The 20003-nt window shown below is 53.2% G+C and overlaps 1 protein-coding gene across 3 annotated transcripts; it reads left to right on the plus strand.

Annotated features, from left to right (window-relative positions):
• The first annotated feature begins 5737 nt into the window (after positions 1 to 5737).
• Ldb1 (LIM domain binding 1) lies at positions 5738 to 19569 on the plus strand. 3 transcript variants are annotated; one of them, XM_057778058.1, is made up of 11 exons: positions 5738 to 6150; positions 14718 to 14820; positions 14935 to 14979; positions 15086 to 15161; positions 15258 to 15360; positions 15482 to 15654; positions 16145 to 16267; positions 16449 to 16532; positions 16629 to 16752; positions 16935 to 17083; positions 17792 to 19569. In XM_057778058.1, exons 1-11 carry the CDS (start codon positions 6126 to 6128, stop codon positions 18020 to 18022), a joined length of 1236 nt encoding a protein of 411 aa, XP_057634041.1. In that variant the 5' UTR covers positions 5738 to 6125; the 3' UTR covers positions 18023 to 19569. The 3 variants fall into 3 exon arrangements, with proteins under 3 accessions (XP_057634041.1, XP_057634042.1, XP_057634040.1); XM_057778059.1 differs by having other exon boundaries at positions 16935 to 17077; XM_057778057.1 differs by lacking the exon at positions 5738 to 6150 and adding an exon at positions 11443 to 11968.
• The last annotated feature ends 434 nt before the right edge of the window (positions 19570 to 20003 follow it).

Consider the following 20003-nt stretch of genomic DNA (forward strand, 5'->3'; position numbering starts at 1 on the left):
TACATACTGTATACATATACATAATACATGTTAAAAAAAAAAAACAAAGTAAGCATATTTAGGCTAGTATAGCCATAGACTCCATCATAGTTTTCAATGGGAAGGAAGTGTGTCAACCAAGACAGAGTCTCTTTCCTTTGTGCCTGCACTACAGTTCCCAATCAGAGCAGTTCCAGAGACCTCTGATCCCTAATGAGAAAGCCTAGTGCAGGTTAGCTCTGTGACCTTGGGCAAATTAAAATTACCTAAGTGCCTGAGGCACAGTTCCTTGAGCAGTCAAAATCTTACTTTAACCACTCACTAGACAGCCGGGTCAGGAAGTCACTTCTGGGGCGGGTGGGAGGGCGGGAGTCTGGAGGTATTTGGGAAGCATTCGCTAGTTCACAGGCAGAAAAGAGGGAAAAGTGTTTTTTTTTTTTTTTTTTTTTTTTTTTTTTTTTTGGTTTTTCGAGACAGGGTTTCTCTGTGGTTTTGGAGCCTGTCCTGGAACTAGCTCTTGTAGACCAGGCTGGCCTCGAACTCACAGAGATCCGCCTGCCTCTGCCTCCCAAGTGCTGGGATTAAAGGCGTGCGCCACCACTGCCTGGCGGAAAAGTGTTTTCAAAGAGATTAAGATCTATTAACCTCCCACACTAAGGGTTGGGGGTCAGTGGTAGAACATTCATTTTGCATTTTATGAGTGAGGGTTTCACTATGAAGCCCAAAACAGACTGGCAGTTACAATCCTGTTGAGATTAGAGGTATAAACCAGGCTGGAACAGGACTTGTTTTGCGTGTATTTCATGTGCAATGTGTGTTATGTGTGAGTATGACAGACAGTGCAAGTGCCATGTTGTCTGTATGGCAGTCAATGAACTGGGAGGCAGCTCGTCTTCCACTGTAGATCCCAGGTTCAGAACTCAAGTACTCAGGCCTGGGTGGCAAGCACTTTGACCTGCTGAGCCATTTTACCAGCCACACAAAATTATTTCTAAGTAAACATATGCAGAAATAGGTTTCATTATGACATTTTCAGAGTTGGTGACATATTCAGTGGTAGAGTACTTGTCTAGCACGCATTCAGTGTCCTTGGAAACGAGAAGAGAACACCCTATCTATGGGAACTGTGGGAACTGTATTGACGTGGTGGTGAACTGGTGCTGGAAATTGAATCCTGGTCTTCTGACAGAGCAGCCTGTGTGAGCAAGGTAGTAGTTGCCCATGCCTTTATCCCAGGAGGCAGAGGCAGGCAGATTTCTGATTTCTGAGTTCAAGGCCAGCCTGGCCTGTGGAACAAGTTCTAGTTCAGTCAGAACTACTTAGAGAAACTCTGGTCTCCAAGAACAATCAAACAAAAGAGCAGCCTGTGCTTTTAAACACTGAGCCATCTCTTCAGCTCCAGCCTTATGCTATTTTTTTTTTTTTTCTGAGACAAACTTTCTCTGTAGCTATCGAGCCTGTCCTGGATCTAGCTCTTGTATACAGACCAGACTGGTCTCGAACTCAGATATCCACCTGCCTCTGCGATTAAAGGCGTGCACCACCACTGCCCAGTTTATGCTTTATTTATTTATTTTGGGTTTTTCGAGACAAGGTTTCTCTGTGGTTTTGGAGCCTGTCCTGGAGCTAGCTCCTGTAGACCACGCTGGCCTCGAAACTCACAGAGATCCACCTGCCTCTGCCTCCCGAGTGCTGGGATTAAAGGTGTGCACCACCACCGCCTGGCTTATGCTTTATTTTTTATTCACCCACCCTTCCCCTCTTCTCCCTCATGCCTCTTCTTGTTGGTACCCACTCCCAACTCTTTTTTTTCTTTCAAGATGGGAGTTTTCTCTGTGTAGCCCTGTCTGTCCTGGAATGCACTCTGTAGACCAGGCTAGCCTCGAAACTCCACTTGTCTCTGCTTCCCAAGTGCTGGAACTAAAGGTGTGCATCACCACACCACCACCTGGCCCCTTTCCCTCTCCTAAAATTTCTTCCTCCTCTCTATATAAAATGTATTAAGCACTGGGCAATGGTGGCGCACACCTTTAACCCCAGCATTCAGGAAACAGAGGCTTAAGGATCTCTGTGAGTTCGAGGCCAGCCTGCTAGGCTACAAAGCTACACAGAGAAACCCTGTGCCCCCCAAAAAAAGTATTAAGCTCTTTGAACCCCAGTGTCACAGAGTTGAAGACACAAGACACACGTTTTGGCACGTGTTCTCTACCACTGAGCTGTGGCCCAGCCCTGACCTCAATTTGCTAGCTTAGTGCAGCTAATAACCAGCACCTTCCAAAAGTCCTCGTGAAATCCAGGCATGGTACCCCATCACTTGGGAGGCAGGAGCAGAAGGATCAGGAGTTCCAGACAAGGGAGAAATACAAGCATGGTACCCCATCACTTGGAGGCAGGAGCAGAAGAATCAGGAGTTCCAGACAAGGGAGAAGCTAAGTTGGGAAAGTGTTTGCTGTGTAAGCGTGATGACTTGAGTTTGATTCCCAGCACCTACATAAAAAGTGCAGATATGGCCGGCTGGGCAGTGGCGGTGCACACCTTTAATCCCAGCACTCGGGAGGCAGAGGCAGGTGGATCTCTGTGAGTTTCGAGGCCAGCGTGGTCTACAGGAGCTAGTTCCAGGACAGACTCCAAAGACACAGAGAAACCCTGTCTCAAAAAATAAATAAAATAAAATAAAAAATTTTTACAAAGTGCAGATATGGTAGTACACGCTTGTAATCCCAGCATAACGGTGGAGATGAGCACAATCCTAGGGCTACAAAGAGGCCAGGGAGCCCCAGAGCTCAGGGAGAGACCCTGTCTCAAAACCAAGATGACTCTTTTTTTTTTAAAAAAAATATTTATTTATTTATTATGTATACAATATTCTGTCTGTGTGTATGTCTGCAGGCCAGAAGAGGGCACCAGACCTCAATCCAGATGGTTGTGAGCCACCATGTGGTTGCTGGGAATTGAACTCAGGACCTTTGGAAGAGCAGGCAATGCTCTTAACTGCTGAGCCATCTCTCCAGCCCCCAAGATGACTCTTGAGGAACTACACCAAAGGTTAACCTCTGGCCTCCACGCGCACGTGTGCACAACGCAGTTACACACACCCAGACATTCACACCCATACTCAAATATAAAATATCCTTCTAGACCTGGTGGTGGTGGCGCACACCTTTAATCCCAGCACTTAGGAGGCAGAGGCAGGTGGATCTTTGTGAGTTCAAGGCCAGCCTGGTCTATAAGACCTAGTTCCAGGACAGGCTCCAAAGCTACAGAGAAACCTTGTCTCGACAAAAAAAAAAAAAAAAATGTCGTTGTAAAGGAGACCACAGGCATGACCCGCCTAGCGCAGAGCCTGGTACTTGCCCACTGTTGCAGGTTTTTTTTTTTTTTTTTTGGTGTTTCGAGACAGGGTTTCTCTGTGGCTTTGGAGCCTGTCCTGGAACTAGCTCTGTAGACCAGGCTGGTCTCGAACTCACAGAGATCCGCCTGCCTCTGCCTCCCGAGTGCTGGGATTAAAGGCGTGCGCCACCACGCCCGGCTGTTGCAGGTTTTTTCTCCTTCCTTGCCTTTCACCTTCCACATCTCCAAAAAAAACACCTTTGAAAAGGCAGGGAGACCTCTGCAGGGTCCGCCAGGTGATCAGGATCACCATGGAATCTGGCCTAGCTAGTTGTCTGGAATGAGTGGCCTTAGGGAGAAGTGGTCACAGGACTGGGAGAAGGCACACTCATGGACAGTGGAGACAGAGAGTTAAGGCTGAAAAATATTCTCCTTACTCTACGCCTCGGCACAGTCAGCACCGTTGTCCTTTAAATAATCTCAAAAAAAAAAAAAAAGTGCCGGTTCTAACCCGCTTTGGCGGCTTGGAGAGCGCAGGGGCTGCATGGGGAGGAGGGTTCCCTAGCATCTGGGTATACATTGTCTGGTTTACAAATTAGCAAGCTGCAGGTGTCAATTACAGCCGGTAAAGCTGGAACTCAGGGTGGGGCTGCAGGTTGTCTTGGTCAGTCAGCTCGCGAGGGGTTGCGGCTGGGTTTCTAGTCCACGCGTCCAGAACTCTTGGGCTGTTTGTTGCCATTTGTTGCCTTAGGTTCTCTCTGCTCCCTCTAGCGCTGACCTCTGAGAGAAAGTGGGAAGGCGATGGTCTCTAGCAGAAGGTGCTGCCCAGGAAATGGTTGTGTGTGGATGGTTTCAGTCAAGGCCCTCTCTGCCCTTGGTGGGGGTGGGGACGGGGAAGACTGCAAGCGGAGTTAGCCAGTGTGAGGAGCTCCCCCTATTCTAAACACTGGGGGAGGGGTGTTCTCATTCCTAGGCACGCCCTCCTTCCAATCCCCAGTCCGTCCTTAGTTTCTTACTCCTTAGCAGAAAACAAACAAACAAACAAAAAAAAAAACCCTAAGGTTAGGAGAAGGGGGTCCCATAGCACTTTAGCCTCCACATCTGTAGCCTTCCCCTGGCTAGTCAAGCCAGCTGTGCAAACTCTAGGTCCGAGAAGGGAAATCAAACCTTTCTCAACCAATCCCCCTTTTAGCAACAAAGGGAAGCCACCCCCTACCCAATCTAGTCCAGACACCTTAGGGAAGGGACACTAGCCCAGGTCCCCAGCATCTACCCGTGGAACACACACTGAAGCTTAAGAGAGGGAGGCTAGGGCTTGGGGACCCCCTGGAACTCTGTCCTTCAGGCAGTCCCCTCCTCCCCACTAATAGGTATTTCCTGTTTATGAGGCAGCTAGGGCTGGGCTTTGGGGAAGGGATGGAGGAGTTCTTCCCTTCTCAGGGCTGGGTTGGGGAGTCCTTGAGGACTGCCTGAAGGTTGGGCGGCTTCTCCCTCTGGAAGGGTGTTTCTTACGTAGACTGTCCCAGGATGCCCCACCCCCCACCCGCGCCGTGGCCTCTGCCCCTACGGGTAGGGGGCACTGGAGGAGTCGGCTTCCTGTTCTCCACCTCCAAAACCCTCAACCCAGAGCTGTTTCCAGGGGGCGGAGGATGGGGGGTGGGTAGAAGGCTTCCAGGGCTGGAAGGAGAAAGTGGGGGATGGGAAGTGTCTCAACTGGTGCGTCAGAGCCTGCAAGAGGAAAGGATGGCCTTCGTAGTCCGCACCCCCCTCCCCATTCAAACCTAGTGGTCAATTCACAGCCCCTATCCCCTAGCAAAAAGCAGACCTCAGGCCTTAGGCGGGGGAGGGCGGGGACCCTACTTAATTAACCCTTTTAGCTATCTAGTCCTAACTGGTTCAGCAGGCAAGATCTGGTTAATTTAAGTGGTGTGTGTGTGGGGGGGGAAGATGAGTCTAGGGGTTGCTCTGAGAATTAGGACAGAGCTCCTTTTTCCACCCAGCTGCGGGTGGAGCGCATAACACAGGGCCCGCAGACTGAGGCTAGGGTCTCGGCAGAGAGCATAGGCAGGGGTCAGTGCCCCATCCTTCCCGGGGGTGGAGAGAGGGCTACACCTCACTGCCCACCCAGGCTCCACCTCCCCCAAGCCCCGCTCCCGCTCAGCCCCGCTCCCAACCCCACGCACCCGGAGGACGGACGCCGAGCGTGAGGCTTCGTCTCCTCCCGCTCCCCAGCGCCCGCCCTCGCCGGGGTCTCTGCCTCCGTCTCGTTTTTTAAGAGCTGCGTCACATGCATGCCGTTCCCGGGAACGCTCCCTGCCCCTCGCCGCGCGGCGCACGCACGTCGTCGCTCGCTGCGCGCTCGCCCGGGTCACTTTGACACGGCTCTCCCCTCCCACTAGCAGGACAATTAGCATATTAATAAAGCCCGGCCCAGCCCGACTAGGGCCGGGAAGCCGGCGCAGGCGAGAGGGAGAGGCCGCGCGAGCGGGAGCGAGCGCGAGGGCGGCGACGGCGAGGGCGGCGGGAGCGCACAGACACGCACACGCGCACACACGGACACACACTCCGGGGACGCACACCCGCGCGTACACACGCAGAGGCAGCTCGCCTTCCTGCCTGGCTTCCTTCCTGTCTGCTCCGCGCCTGACAGGCCCCTCGCTGCAGGCAGGGGCCGCCCGCACCGGGCAGAGGCCGGGCCGGGCCGGCGGCGAGGGCATCGGGGGCCGCGGGTGGCGGCAGCGGCTCATGCCCGGCCTGTCCCTGCGAGGGGCGGGCACCGTGACTCGGCTGGGCCCCCAGCGGCGGGCGATGTGAAGATGTCAGTGGGCTGTGCCTGTCCTGGTGAGTGGGTCTCGCGGCCGCCTGGCCCCTCCCTCCCTGTCGGCTCCCTCACCCCTGGTTTGGTTGTAATTTGTATGTGGGGGGGTGTCGAAGTCATGGTGGGGTCGGGGACTATATAGAGTTAGCGTGGCCTCAGTTGAGGGAGGGTTTTCTCATCTGTATAAATGCGCAGCAGCCTAGAGGCACGGGGAGGGGTGCCGAGGATGGCTTGTATTTTTTTTTGAGGGGGGGAAGGCTAACTGGGGAGGGATGGGGGACTAAAATTCCCACAATTCCAGGGTATTAGCCAATCAGAAGTGACTTTGGACTTTTGACCCCCCCTCAGGTCATGGTAGAGTTGTGATTGGCTGGTTTGGGTCCCCCCCCCTTCCCTGCTTATTGCCTCTTACATATTTTGTGACATTACCCCCCTCGGGCTGTTTCTGAGGATGCTGTTTGGGGGAGGAGTTGATCGGGACCCATCTTGCCCCCCCTCTAACTTTTCCTGTCGGTTGCCAGGGAAGAAGGTTGGCTCTCCTAAGGGACAGAAAGCACTCCTAGGGGGTGTCAGATAATTGGGCCCTTGGGTCAGCTATCTCCCTTCGGGGGAGGGGAAATGTATCAGTTCCAAGTTGGCTATGAAGTAAGAGTGGTTTGCCGAGTTGTGTTAGGGGGAGCAAGACTTGACCCCCGAAGTAAAAACTTGAGGACCAAATTTCAAATCACAACCTTCCCCCAAGCACAGCAGATCTTGCCAGGCGATACCTGTGTTTGAGTTTTTTCTTCTCATAGGGTCGGGGTGTAGGCTCTACAAGTGCCAGGAGGAAACAGTAAAGCCATGCGACAGGGGAGGTAGGCTAAAGAGGGTCCCACAATATAGTCTGTCCCCTTCCTTATAACTCTGCGTTCTCAGTTGGCCTTCCTTCCAGGATGGAGTCGGCTTTCTCTAGGAAGTCAGTGCTCAGTGTCCTGGGTCTAGCCTGGTCTGGATTCTTTGCCCCTCTAGACGTCTTGTATTCTGAGAAGCCTATACTTCATAACCAGGACCCCCCCCCCAACACTCACAAACACACGCTCCCTCAGGGGAAGCTGCCAGTGCTGAAGCTTCCTTGGAAGTCATGTGACCCTAGCCAAGTTGGACTGGGTTGAGCACACACTTCAGGTGCCTGCTGAGGCTGACATTTTAGGGGCATAGTGCCCAGGAGGGGGGCTAGGAGAGCCTGAGGATCCTGGGGTACCTAGGTGTGAGGACCCCTGGCTCCTGCTGCAGAGGGTGGAGAAGAGGAGAGGGAAGAGCTTGCTAGGCTGGAATCCTGCCTAGCCTCATATCCGGCCCACCAATTTGAGGTGTATGTAGTTCTCCTTTGTAATTGGCAAACGCTAGAGAAGGTAGTTCATGCTCTCAGCCCACCCTTGGGTCCTTTTCCTCCAGCGTCATGCTTGAGAGCCCAAAGTAAGGTAAGGCTCAAAACAAGCTAGCGGCTGAAACCTGTAATCCCCACTCCCCACCACCAGAGTTTCTCTGTGTAACAGCCCTGGCTGTCCTGGAACTCGCTCTATAGACTGGGGGCTATAGAGCTCGAACTCAGAGATCCGCCTGACTCTGCCTCCTGAGTGCTGGGACTATGGTGTTTCCTACCACCTCCTGTCTTAGTTCCCGCAGATAGTAGCTAGGGGTTGTATATGGAGAGGTTGTCAGCCTGGGGGAGGATGGGAGATTGGTTCTGGAATTGGGGCCCAGTACCTGTGTCAGTGGGAGGAACCTGTTCCCCTCAGAGTCACTGTGTTTAGCATGAAGACAGGAAGAGGATCCTTGCCCAGGGATGCCTATGTACATTTTCAGTCAGTGCCCCAAAGCTCATGTTATGTCTGGGAGCTGGGTGAGAGAGAAGGAGCAAAAGATGGCCAAGGGGAGAGAGTCTTTTTCTTGATTGTGAAGAAGTCTGATAGACTGATGTCCCAGTGAGTGGTGAGACTTTAAAAGAGGAGAACCCTGTGGGAGGGGCTTAGAGAGAGGCCTTGAGGTGGAGAGTGGTAGGAGTTGGGCTAAGAGAGGGGACCAGGCTTGCATGTGGGGGGGGGAGCACACATATCATTCAACCAAGGGCATTCTGACTGCATCTAGCCGCTCAGGCCTGAGGACCACCATCACCCTGAGCAGCCCTGGGGCCTAGGCGCCCTGGCAGGCTGCCTGCCTGCCTGAGTCTCTCCTTTGTGCTCTGCTGTCTCTGGGCTCCTCCTCCCCCAGCCAGCCAGAGACAGCACATGCCCCACACATGTGACTGAGGGAGCCAGAGCACACACAGCCACACAGAGACACATGCGGAAACACCACAGGATACACATGTACACGCCTCTCCAGCCCTCCTGGTGCTCCTGGGGTGGAGAACATCTTGGGGCTAAAGGACCAGAAGCAGGAACAAGCCTTGCTGAGGAGCATCTCCCTGGGCAGGATGCTAAGGGGCTAAGGCCTGTCTGGGGCAGCATGTGGCTCAGAAGGGTTAAGGCAGGGAGAAGTAGGGGGAGGGGAGGAGGCAGCAGTGGTGGCGGCTGGGAGCCAGGAGAGGAGGATGGCAGAGAGCCAGGCCAACGGGAGGCCGGGCACAGACAAAGGAATGGGGGCAGGCACACTGGAGGCCTGGGTCAGGGGCCCGGGCAGGGGGCAGTGCTGGTACCTCATACTGTGGGCTGCGTTTCTCTGAGCCCCCACCTCCAGAAGTACTCATAGGCTTCTCTCCCTCATCACCTTTGTCATCCTTGGCTGCCCCCCACGCACCAATTTTTAGGGCCTTCTGACATAGACTTGCAGCCTTTGGCTGGACCTTTTCTGCCCTGTGACTGGGGAACTGGGTCAGAGCAGGAGTAGACTTGCTACAGAAAAGGAACTAAGAGCCTTATGAATGATAGGTCAGAGTCTTGGTACATCTTGGTGCTCAAGGGCCCCTCATAGAGAGAGCGGAGGACCCTTGTGGCTCCTGTCTGACTTGATAGTTCTGAGCTCTGGGCTGGGGGCAAAAGCCAGAGCACATACTCCTCCCCCATCCCTATATGGACAGCCATTTGAAGCCTCGAGGGGGAATGGCTAGACTAGGAATGGCTGCCTCTCTCCAGGACTGGGTTTCTATCAGGTGGAGTTAAATGTCCAGGTTCCTAGCCTCGAGCCCTCCTGGCTCTGGTTCTGGTGAAATGTGTGTGTTTGACCCCCTGTAAGGACGTCCGTGTGTGTCTGTCTGTGCGCATACTTCAGGTGATGCCCATCAACACGCTTTGAAGAGTTTTGGCTTTTCGCTGAGGCTATTTGTGAATTCCTTGACCCTTCTTTCTGCCTCTACCTCTGAGTGTTGGGCTTGTGGGTGTGCTTGTTCCACTAGGCCAACATGCCCCATGTGTATATGTATTTATTTTAACACATGGTCTCAACTGGAACTTGTTATTTAGACTAGGCTGTCCTTGAACTCAGAGACATCTGCCTACCTTTGCCTCCAAGAGCTGGGATTAAAGGTTTATGCTACACGTCCATAACATGTATTAATTTTTGAAGTAGTCTCCCTGTGGCTGAGACTGGCCATGGAGCTTGTATATATATATTCCAGACTGTCCTCAAACTCGTTGAAATCCTTCTTCAGCTTCCTAAGTTCTGGGATTACAGTTGTATTCCGCTCTGTCAGGATCACTTTGGAGAGTTTAAAGGTGTTAATGACAGGCATTGTTGTTCTGTTGGTGGGGGAAAGTGTTTTTTTCAGAATTGGTATCCAAATTTTTTTGGGGGGGGGAGGGTTTCGGGACAGGGTTTCTCTGTGGTTTTGGAGCCTGTCCTGGAACTAGCTCTTGTAGACCAGGCTGGTCTCGAACTCACAGAGATCCGCCTGCCTCTGCCTCCCGAGTGCTGGGATTAAAGGTGTGCGCCACCACCGCCCGGCTTGGTATCCAGATTTTGAAGCTAAAAGAAATGTCTCCTATCCTCATGGTAGGCTGCGTACTGCAGGTTCTGGATAAATGACCAGGATTTCAGTGTTTGAGATCTGGGGTGTTGCAGGCGAGCGTGGTGTGATAGAGATAGAGAAAGGGGTAGGTGCAGGGAAGGTGGGCTATGACCAGGACATCCATGTTACAGTGTGTTCCCATTCAGCAGTTTTGGTGTGTATGTTGGGGTCAGGGTCCATGCCTGGTCCTGGCCCCCCTATCCATGGACGTCAAGGTCTAACTCAGACTTTGTATTTGTCCAGGCTATGAGTGTATTTAGGGTTTAAGGAGTGTGTACCAGATACTGATTTATGTGAAAGTCAGGGGTGTAATTTACATGTGGAGCGTGTTTACAGAGCCAGGTGCAGTCTTATCATTTTCTTGCTTCTGTGTGTCTGTCATGAAAACCCTGGCCTTGGATTGTTGTGAATGTAGTTGGGGAAGGAGTCCAACTGCCGAGAATGAAAGTGTGTGCCTGCGCGTGTGTTTCCTTTTCCTGTCAGTAGCGGGGCCCGGACTAGCACCCAAGTTTCACAAGTATCCCTTCCCCTCGGAAAGCCCTTTTCAGACAACCCAAGCCCTTCCCCACTAACCGAATACCTTTATTAAGACCTGGGGTAGTGGCAGGATTCATCGCCCCTTTCAAGAACCCTTGGATAGGCAAATTGGCCATCCTTATCCTGACAACGCCCCAACGCCGCCGCTTTCCCTAGCATCCACGTGGCTTCAGGAGTGGTGTCCCGGAAGGGTGTTCTCTAAAGGGGGATCTAATCCAGGGCTTGGAACTTGGCTGGGTTTGGGGCAGGGAAGCCTGGAAGCCTGGACTGTCCGTTTCTCTCTAGTATTTACAAGCTGAACTCAAAATGTGGGTCCGTCAAAAGTGTAGTCCCCCCCCCCCCCCCCCGCCTCGCTCAGCTTCCTCCCTCCTAGCCGCTTGGGGATTTCTCCAGAGAGCCCGGAGTGGCAGCTCAGGCTGGCCTTTAACCTGAGAGGTCTGTGGGAGGTTTGGCTGGGTGAAGATCTTGGGAGTCTGCAAAGGCCAGCACCGCCCTTCACCCCAGTATGTGGCTCTGAAGGGTGCGTTTCGTTGCTGGCCCTCCCTAGGCCTCCTCTCGGTCCAGGTCTCCCCTGGCCCGATCCGTTCAGTCCCCAGTATCCAGGTCTCAATCTCTTTTGTTTTTCTCAGCAGTCCCTCCTCGCTCCCTCCCTCCGCTCTTCCTCCTCGCTGGCGGGGAGGGGGCGGGGCCGGCGGGGCAGCTCCACCCTCCGCCCGCCCTGGGGCCTCCTTCGGCGAGAGGCTCGGAGAGCGAGCGGGGAGGAGAGGGAGGGAGGAGGGAGAGAAAGGGAGAAAGGAAGGAGCAGGCGGGCGCTGCGTGTGTCTGAGTGTGCCAGTGTGAGTGAGTGTGAGTGCCGGGCCCTGCCTCTCCCGCCTCCCCAGCAGAGGGGCCCGGTGGCCTAGGGAGGGCGGGCGGGCTGCTTGGAGGCAGAGGCAGCGAGAGGCGGCGGCGGGCCGAGCCGAGGAGGAGGAGGAGAGAGGAAAGAGCCGAGCAGCCATTGTTGAGGGAAACCTTGCAAACAAAGAAGGCTCCGAACTCCCCGCGGCCCCCCGCCCCCCAGGCCGGCCCCCTGGCCCCCAGCCCCCGGCCCAGTGGCCATTGTAACTTTCCCCCCTGGCTGTGGACGCCGCGGGGCGGGCAGAGGCTGTGCATGCGAGTCTTTGTGCGGCCTGCGGAGTGGAGCTCCCAGCCAGACCGGCCTGTCCCACTCGGGACATGAGCTGCTGAAGTTGGCTCCACCTAAGTCCTCACCCTTGCCAGGGTCCCCGAGGGCTTCCAGGCGCTCCCCACACCTTCCCCGACCCCCTCAGTTCTCCCAGGTAAGTCTGGGCGCCTTGAAAGCTTGTTGGGGTGGGCAAAAGGCCCTCTGTCTAGCCCAGGCCTGGTATGCTGGCTGGGGGAGAAGTGCCCCGACTCCCAGCGTGTGGGCTGCAAGCGTGCTGACCTATGGTCAGTCCCGAAGGGAGGAGGCCTGCCCTCAGGTCAGTCTGGTTACCATGGAAATACCCAGCTGGAGGTACCTTCTCAGCCTCGGGACGGGTGCTTCCAACCTGAGCAAACTTTGCTAGTTCTGAGCTCTTCCTTTCAACCGGCTTCCTTAGAGCTCTCAGAGTGTTGAGGGGCAGGTGTTGACTCTGGGGCTGGGTGACACGTTTCCTTTACTCCCACCCCCACCTTGGCCCCTGTATTCCTCCTACGGTGGACAGGCAGCAACAGGGACAGATGGCCAGGGTGATGTCCCTCCCCTTTGCACTCCCAACCCCTTGTGCTGGCGCTACTGGGAGTTGCTATGGCTCTCTGGGAGATGCTGAATTTGTTTGCGTCTCTTCACTTGAGATGGAGAGGCCCCAGAGTTTGGGCTTTAGCCCCCCACAACTTTTAGACTAGCACAAACAATACCTCTGAGGAACTCAACTGTCTTGCTTTTCTTCTCTTCAAGTTCTTGAGCTGATAAATTTCTACAGGAGGTCCAGAAATTCTGTGGGGCAGAGGTAGCTCGGCATTTTAGGTAAAGAGGGGATGAGGGCCAATTCTGAGAAGCAGACTCTTGGATTCATTGCCTAGGGCTGATCTTTGGTGGGCTACATTAGTTCCAACTTTCTGTGTGACTTCAGTGTGCATGTCTGTGGAGTGGAGAGTCCTGCTGATAAAGGCTGTCATTTCCAGAAGCAAGGGTTCAGTCCAGGACTGTGCGAACGCAGTGTGTGCAGTGCTGAGAGTGTGTTCCTGGCCCTGTGAGTGCTCCTGCGGAAGATGAGGGCCTTTTGTGGACACCCTGACACCGCCTGGGGCTGCTGGGTTCCAGCCGGTGGTAGGCGTGTTGAGGCGAGCTAAAGGTGGAAGCCTGCTAGGCAGGATGAGGCACCGGATTGCAGGCACACACAGGCTCTGACTCTTGGCACCTTTAGAGACTAGTCTGGGCCCCTCTGGGGACCCCCCCCTTGCCCATTGTAATATGGAGCCCCTGGGGAGAAAATTAAATGGCACAAGTTGGCACAGGGTCTTCTTTTGTCTCTTCCCCCCAGGAGCAAAATTTTATGTTTAAATTAGGGGACAGGGCTCAGACATAGCCAATACAGGTAGTCTTCCAAATGCAATCAAGTTTTAGGGGCCAAGAAAGTGAAAACAGGGCCAGAGTCTTTGAGACCGTGCCTCGGTTTCCCTCTTTTGAGGTGGGGAGGGAAAGAATGGAGTTGCCTGGGTAACTGGCTCCTATCCAAGCATGAATTTAACTGTGGTAGTTATACACTAGGATACAAGAAAGTACACATGCTGCTTCAAAGAAGTGGAGGAGGGGGCACCCCTGCAGTGTACAGCAGAGACCCCTTTCTAGTTAGTGTTGCCTCCTAGACTGAACCCCTGGGATGGAGGGGCTTTACCAGGCTCCTGTGTTCTGTTTGTAAGTAGACTGCAGTAGAGGGGTCCGTCTGTTTCCCTCCCACCTCAAGGCTCAGAAAGGGCTAGAATTGGAGCTTCTGGTCTGGAAACAATGCTCTACCCATTGTAGGTGTGGGTCTAGGGGCTGGGCTGATAAGAGGGTGGCTGTTGGTGGGGGAGGCTAAAAGCTCAACTGTTTATCTGGTGGGCCGCACCCAACAGGCACACCAGCCACCCTTATCTTTCTATCCCTTGCCCTCCTGAAACCCTGCAGGGTCCAGGAAGAGCTGAGAAATCTCTAAGTCCCTCTATCTTTCCCCACCTTGGTCACCAGAGCACATATTAAAGGGGTCACAGGGTAGAAATAGAGTAGAATATGGGGATTAGAATATCTAGGTTCAGATCCTGGCTTTGCTGGTCGCTAATGGTATGTTCTTGGCAAGTCCCTTCCTCAGTTGCCACATCTTAAAAATGGGAATGTTATTGTCAGTCCTGCTGCCTCACAAAGTTGAACAAAACAATGCAGATAAAAAGGAGGTTTGCACCAGGCAGTGGTAACGCACGCTTTAATCCCAGCACTCAGGAGGCAGAGGCAGGCGGATCTCTGAGTTTGAGGCCAGCCTGGTCTACAGAGCGAGTTCCAGGACAGGGAAACCCTGTCTCAAAAAAAAAAAAAAAAAGGAGGTTTGCAAAATTGTAATGTTTGACCTTTTTTTCTGTGTCCTGGCATTTTTTCCTTGCTTCAGTTCATCCTTCATCATTCGGTCTCAATCAAAAAAGACAGGATCTTGAGCACGAACTGAGATTAGTGCTCAATACTGTATCCTACTTGCTTGCTCTTTTTCTCCCTCCCTCCCTCTCTCCTTTCCTTGTTTTATTGTATTTTTAATTATGGGGGAGGGGACATAGGAAGGGACACACAATTCCAGGTACCCACAGAAGCCAGAGGAGGATGCTATGTCCCTGGGAGCTAGGGTTACAAGAAGTTGTGAGTAGCCCTATGTGCTGGGAACTGAACTCGGGTTCTCTAAATAAGATGGGAGCTAGATTTTGAAGAGGTGATCGATGGGCCTTAGAAAGTCCCCTCTAAGTCACCAGACTCCAGAAGACTAACCTTAATCTACATGGTCTAGCAGGCTACCAAGGAAATTCCCAAGAAGCTTAGGGGAGCCGTGCCATTCTCTCTGTTAGGTTGTTCCTCAAAGTCATTCAAGCTGTACTCGCCGAAGGAGCCCCCGAACGGCAACGCCTTCCCTCCCTTTCATCCCGGCACCATGCTGGATCGGGATGTGGGGTGAGTTGCATTCCTACTTCTAACCCTCATTAGATGGTAACCTGCCTGGAAAGGTCCCCTCCTCCAGTAATTTCTGTCTTCCACCCTGATTCTCCCGTCTCTCCCCTTACACAGCCCAACTCCCATGTACCCGCCTACATACCTGGAGCCTGGGATAGGGTAAGTGGATTCCAGCCAGTAGGGAAGCTTTCCTTTGCATGGATCTAAGCAGAAGTGGGGTAGATAGGACGGTTCTGCTCCTGACCTCACTTCTTTATTTCCCCAGGAGGCATACACCATATGGTAACCAAACCGACTATAGAATATTTGAGCTTAACAAACGGCTACAGAACTGGACAGAGGTATGGCCGAGAAAAAGAGATCAGGCCGGGGGGTCCAAGTGTGCACCCCTGTGGAGTGTTTTGTTGCACACTGGCACTCATTTCTGTGTTCTGCAGGAGTGTGACAATCTCTGGTGGGACGCTTTCACGACTGAGTTCTTTGAGGATGATGCCATGTTGACCATCACTTTCTGCCTGGAGGATGGACCAAAGAGATACAGTGAGTGGCTTCTGTGAGAATATTACACTCTCTCTGTTCTTTGTGAGTCTAGAAGTCTTAAGAGGTCTGCCTTGGTCCTTTTGAAGTACCTTTGTCCTGAACAACTTGTCCTGTTTTGCAGCCATTGGCCGGACCCTGATCCCACGCTACTTCCGCAGCATTTTTGAGGGGGGTGCTACAGAGCTGTATTATGTACTTAAGCACCCCAAGGAGGCATTCCACAGCAACTTTGTGTCCCTTGACTGTGACCAGGGCAGCATGGTGACCCAGCACGGCAAACCCATGTTCACCCAGGTCAGCAGACCAACAGGATATGGAACACCAAGGGCACCTGGCTTTGATTTCCTCTTTCCCAACATGTACTACAGCTGTTCCCCAAGGAGGCTTAATGGGAAGTGGCCAAATGAGAAGGGAGGGCAGGCGTAGCATTCAGCAGATATTTATTTGGTTTATTCATGTCAGTTTTCTGGGCCCCGAGGTATACGGTGAACGAGAGCCTGCCCTCATAGAGCTTGTAGCTGATGGGTTTTTCTCTGGCTACTTGGGAAAAGGACGAGGATCTGTTAAGCTTTCCTACTATGTGTGTGTAAGTATATGTGAGTGTGTAAAGGCCAGGTATGACAGGTACATGGGGAGGGGGCATGCTACAACAGTTATGCACCCAGATGTTTGCACAGGTAGCAGAGGTATAGCAGGGGGAGAGTCGTGAGCCGAGGGGAGAACTGCAGTAGGCACATTTTGTGTTTGTGGGGAAGGGGCAAGGTTTTGACGAGCCTATCCCCAGGTGTGTGTGGAGGGCCGGTTGTACCTGGAGTTCATGTTTGACGACATGATGCGGATAAAGACATGGCACTTCAGTATCCGGCAGCACCGAGAACTCATCCCCAGGAGCATTCTGGCCATGCACGTGAGTTGTGAGCAGGACCTGGGATGCAGGGAAAGCTAGCAGCGGTGGGGCTAAGCAGACTGCCATCCCCTGCCTGAACTTAGAGAGGGGAGATGGGTTTCATACTAGCCCCTTTCTCTCAATATGTCATGTGCTCAGGTGAGAAGATGAAACCAGATGTCAGTATTCTTTCTGTCTCCAGGCCCAGGACCCTCAGATGCTGGATCAACTCTCCAAAAACATTACCCGGTGTGGGCTATCCAATTCCACTCTCAACTACCTCCGAGTGAGTCTCTGATCACCCCAGTTTTGCCCCAGCCTCTCTTGTTTGAGCTGTATATCTCTCTCCTAACAATCTAACTCACCTTCTGATCTACCCCAGCTCTGTGTGATACTCGAGCCCATGCAGGAACTCATGTCCCGCCACAAGACCTACAGCCTCAGCCCCCGAGACTGCCTCAAGACCTGCCTTTTCCAGAAGTGGCAGCGCATGGTAGCACCTCCTGGTGAGCGCCTTGTCCCTGCCCTCTCCAGGCTCTGACAGCATCTCCATGAAGTTCCCTCTGCTCTGTTTCTTACTCCTGGGACTACAAGACTGAGGGCAGGGTAGACGCGGGCTCCTGAGGAATGGGAATGGAGAAAGGGGTCCGGGGCCCTTTCCCACCTGAGTCTTCTTTCCCTGGCCCAGCGGAGCCTGCACGGCAGCAGCCCAGCAAACGGCGGAAACGGAAGATGTCAGGGGGCAGCACCATGAGCTCGGGGGGTGGCAACACCAACAACAGCAACAGCAAGAAGAAGAGCCCAGCCAGCACCTTCGCTCTCTCCAGCCAGGTACCTGTAAGCATCTCGGCTTTCTTCTCTTCTGGGCTGCCCCACTGCTCATCCCTGACCCCTGTCTGACCTGAGCTGACTAGCAGGTGTAGAAGCCAAGACAGTTTCCCCATGTACTCACTCACTCTAGAGCCAGCATGACCTGACTCCTTTTACTGATGGGAGAACTCTTGTCAGGCACATCCATGCATGGTTGTGATCACACAAACTCAGCCATAGGTACATAGAGCATGGGACAGGATCAGCTGTGAGAATATACAGGCGTTCAGAGCAGACAGCGTGAGGCACACACCATCAGAATACACTCGCTGATGGAAGGGATGGCAGGCTCGAATGTTGCATATGTAGAATACATGCACATTTCTACACATACACATTTCCCTCCCTCGTATTTTTGATCTGTAAGCTCTCTTAAAATATGGACAGAAGTTTAGGGAGCCCCTAAAACCAGAGGGAGATGGATGAGGGAGCTAGGGAGTAAAATGGTATTTCCAGAATCCAGTGGGTAGGGGCTAAAAGCTGTAATGCTTTGGCATCCTTTACTAGAAAGGATTCCAGGAGCAGAGGGTGTCTAGAGTTGGGGTTTTAGACTTGGGTATGAAGAGGGGGCGGGGTATCGCGCTAGGGAGGGTATGGGGGCTTTGGGGATATCTACTGCCCTGGGTAGGGCGAGCCCCTGCCCCGATTATGTTTGGGGACCTCCGCCACTCTCAGGATGTGATGGTGGTGGGGGAGCCCACCCTGATGGGCGGGGAGTTCGGGGACGAGGACGAGAGGCTCATCACTCGGCTGGAGAACACCCAGTTTGACGCGGCCAACGGCATTGACGACGAGGACAGCTTTAACAACTCCCCTGCACTGGGCGCCAACAGCCCCTGGAACAGCAAGCCTCCATCCAGCCAAGAAAGCAAATCGGAGAATCCCACGTCACAGGCCTCCCAGTAAAGGCCCTGCCATGGCCACCCAGTGCTCTGCCTGCCCCACCCCTCACAGCCCCAGGGAGCAGAAGACAATAAGAGACTGAGCATCTGAAATGGGCAGCCTCCATCCACCCACTTCAGGGAGGAACTGGACTCACTGGGGGCAGGTGCCAAGATTTGTCCCCCAGTTGCCCTGGGCTGGGCCTGGCCCCTGCAGAGCCTTTTGTGGGAAGGGGGTACTCATGTGGATGCCTATGTGGACCCTGGGCCTCTGAGAAGTGTCCTGACCCATCTCTCCCCAGGGCATTTTCCCCCATTCTCACCCCAGGTTCTGGGTGTCCCAGCTTCCTGATTTATCCCTCTGAGCCTGGGGTTTATACCCACAACCCTTAGGGGCTTAAACTTAAGGGGCTTGGTTGAATGCCTTTCCCCTAGGCGGCTGTTAACGGGGTAAAATTCTGGGCTCCTCCCTTTTGCCACTTACCCAGCTCCAAGTTTTTAAAAAAAATAATATTATTAAAAATGTAAATTAAAAAAAAAAAAGTCACTCCTGTTCCCCTATTCCCCTGTTGAAAATCCAGCTACCTCCCTCCGTCCGGCAGATGGAGGGCCTAGGGCCCAGGTGGGGTGAGAGTTGGGGCAGGGGAAGTGTGCGTGCCATTTTATACAGTTGGAGAAGCTTCAGACCAAGGAGACTCTTTGCCATCCATTTTTCTTCTTTCCTTCTGGGGTGACTGGAGTTGGGGGCCGCATGCCATCGCTTGGGGATGGCATCATTGATGACCACATCTTCTGGGAACCCCCTGTTGTCTGTCTCCCCAGCCTCCAGGGCTCTAGCCTGGCCTCCTCGTGCCCGTGAGGCCCTCCAGCCTCCCCCTCCGTGGTGTGTATTTTTACAGTCCTCCACTAGAGCAGCTGTCCTGGATGGGTGGGGAGGCTCGCTCCTCAGGGAGCTGGGAGGGGAGGGAGCTGCTTTGCTTGTCACTCACTGTCTTTTTGTCTCAGTGTGTCAGGAATAGGATGAGAGGACCCTACCCACTTTACTCCTCTCCCGGCCCCTCAAACCGTGTATTTAGTCCTAAACTCTCTCTCACAGAGGAAAAAGGAGCCCCGAGACTGTCCTGCGTAAGCCCACCAGGGAGAAGGCCTCTGTCCTCCCCCAAGCTGAGGTAAACATTCCTGTCCCCGTGACCCCTCCCTCATAGAAGAGAGGAGGGGCAGCCAGTATCCTCAGCTCCCTTTCATAGGTGAGCATGTGGTTCAGGGTGAGGAGAGGCCAGACGCAGGGGTCTGTGGCTCATGGCTCTGCCTGCTGCCTTTTCCCGTGGCCAGTGTGTATGGGTGCCTCCTCTCCCCATTCTCCCTTTTGGATTATGGGGTCCCTTGTGCCCTGCTTCCTCCATGCCAGCCTCTTTTGAGAGGATGCTGTCAGGAGCCAAAGGAAAGGGTGAGGAAGGTGGATGTCCCATCCCTACTAAAATGATTTTTTCTTCTATTTTTTCTTTACCTTTTTTTTTTTTTCTATTTTTGGCCATTTGAGTCATGTATGGTACCAATCAATAAAGAGACTTTTTGGTTTGAGAGTGTCCTGGTTAGTCATTGGTGCAAAGTTTGTCAGGCAAGGTGGCGTATGGCTTTAGTCCTAACACTCAGAGACAAGAGGATCACTGTGAGTTCAAAATCAGCCTGGTCTATATAGTAGTGAGTTCCAGGCTAGCCAGGGCTATACATTGAGACCTTGTCTCAAAAACAAAATCTCTCCATTGAAGACAGGTTTTCTCAGGAATTTCTTTCCTTCCCACGTTTTTCTCAGGGGAGTTGTTGACTCATGCTTGTCCTTCACTCCAGGTCCCAGTCTTTCTTCTTAGGTATCCCAGCCTAGCCCCAATATCTTAGATCTGTCTTCTCTCACAGGCACCCCACTCCCAACTGCTACCCCTTATCTCTAGGTGTTAGGAGGAGATACTCCTATACTCCTGTACCTGGAAGAGAGTCTTGGATGAAGA

This window comes from Chionomys nivalis, chromosome 8 (assembly GCF_950005125.1).
Source record: "Chionomys nivalis chromosome 8, mChiNiv1.1, whole genome shotgun sequence".
NCBI classification, from domain to species: Eukaryota; Metazoa; Chordata; class Mammalia; order Rodentia; family Cricetidae; genus Chionomys; species Chionomys nivalis.

Excerpts from the sequence above, each read along its gene's own strand:
- Ldb1 (XM_057778058.1), top strand. The coding sequence starts at position 6,126 with ATGTCAGTGGGCTGTGCCTGTCCTG. Across the intron at positions 14,980-15,085 it reads TACCTGGAGCCTGGGATAGG|GAGGCATACACCATATGGTA; the intron begins GTAAGTGGATTC and ends TTATTTCCCCAG. Across the intron at positions 15,361-15,481 it reads GGATGGACCAAAGAGATACA|CCATTGGCCGGACCCTGATC; the intron begins GTGAGTGGCTTC and ends CCTGTTTTGCAG.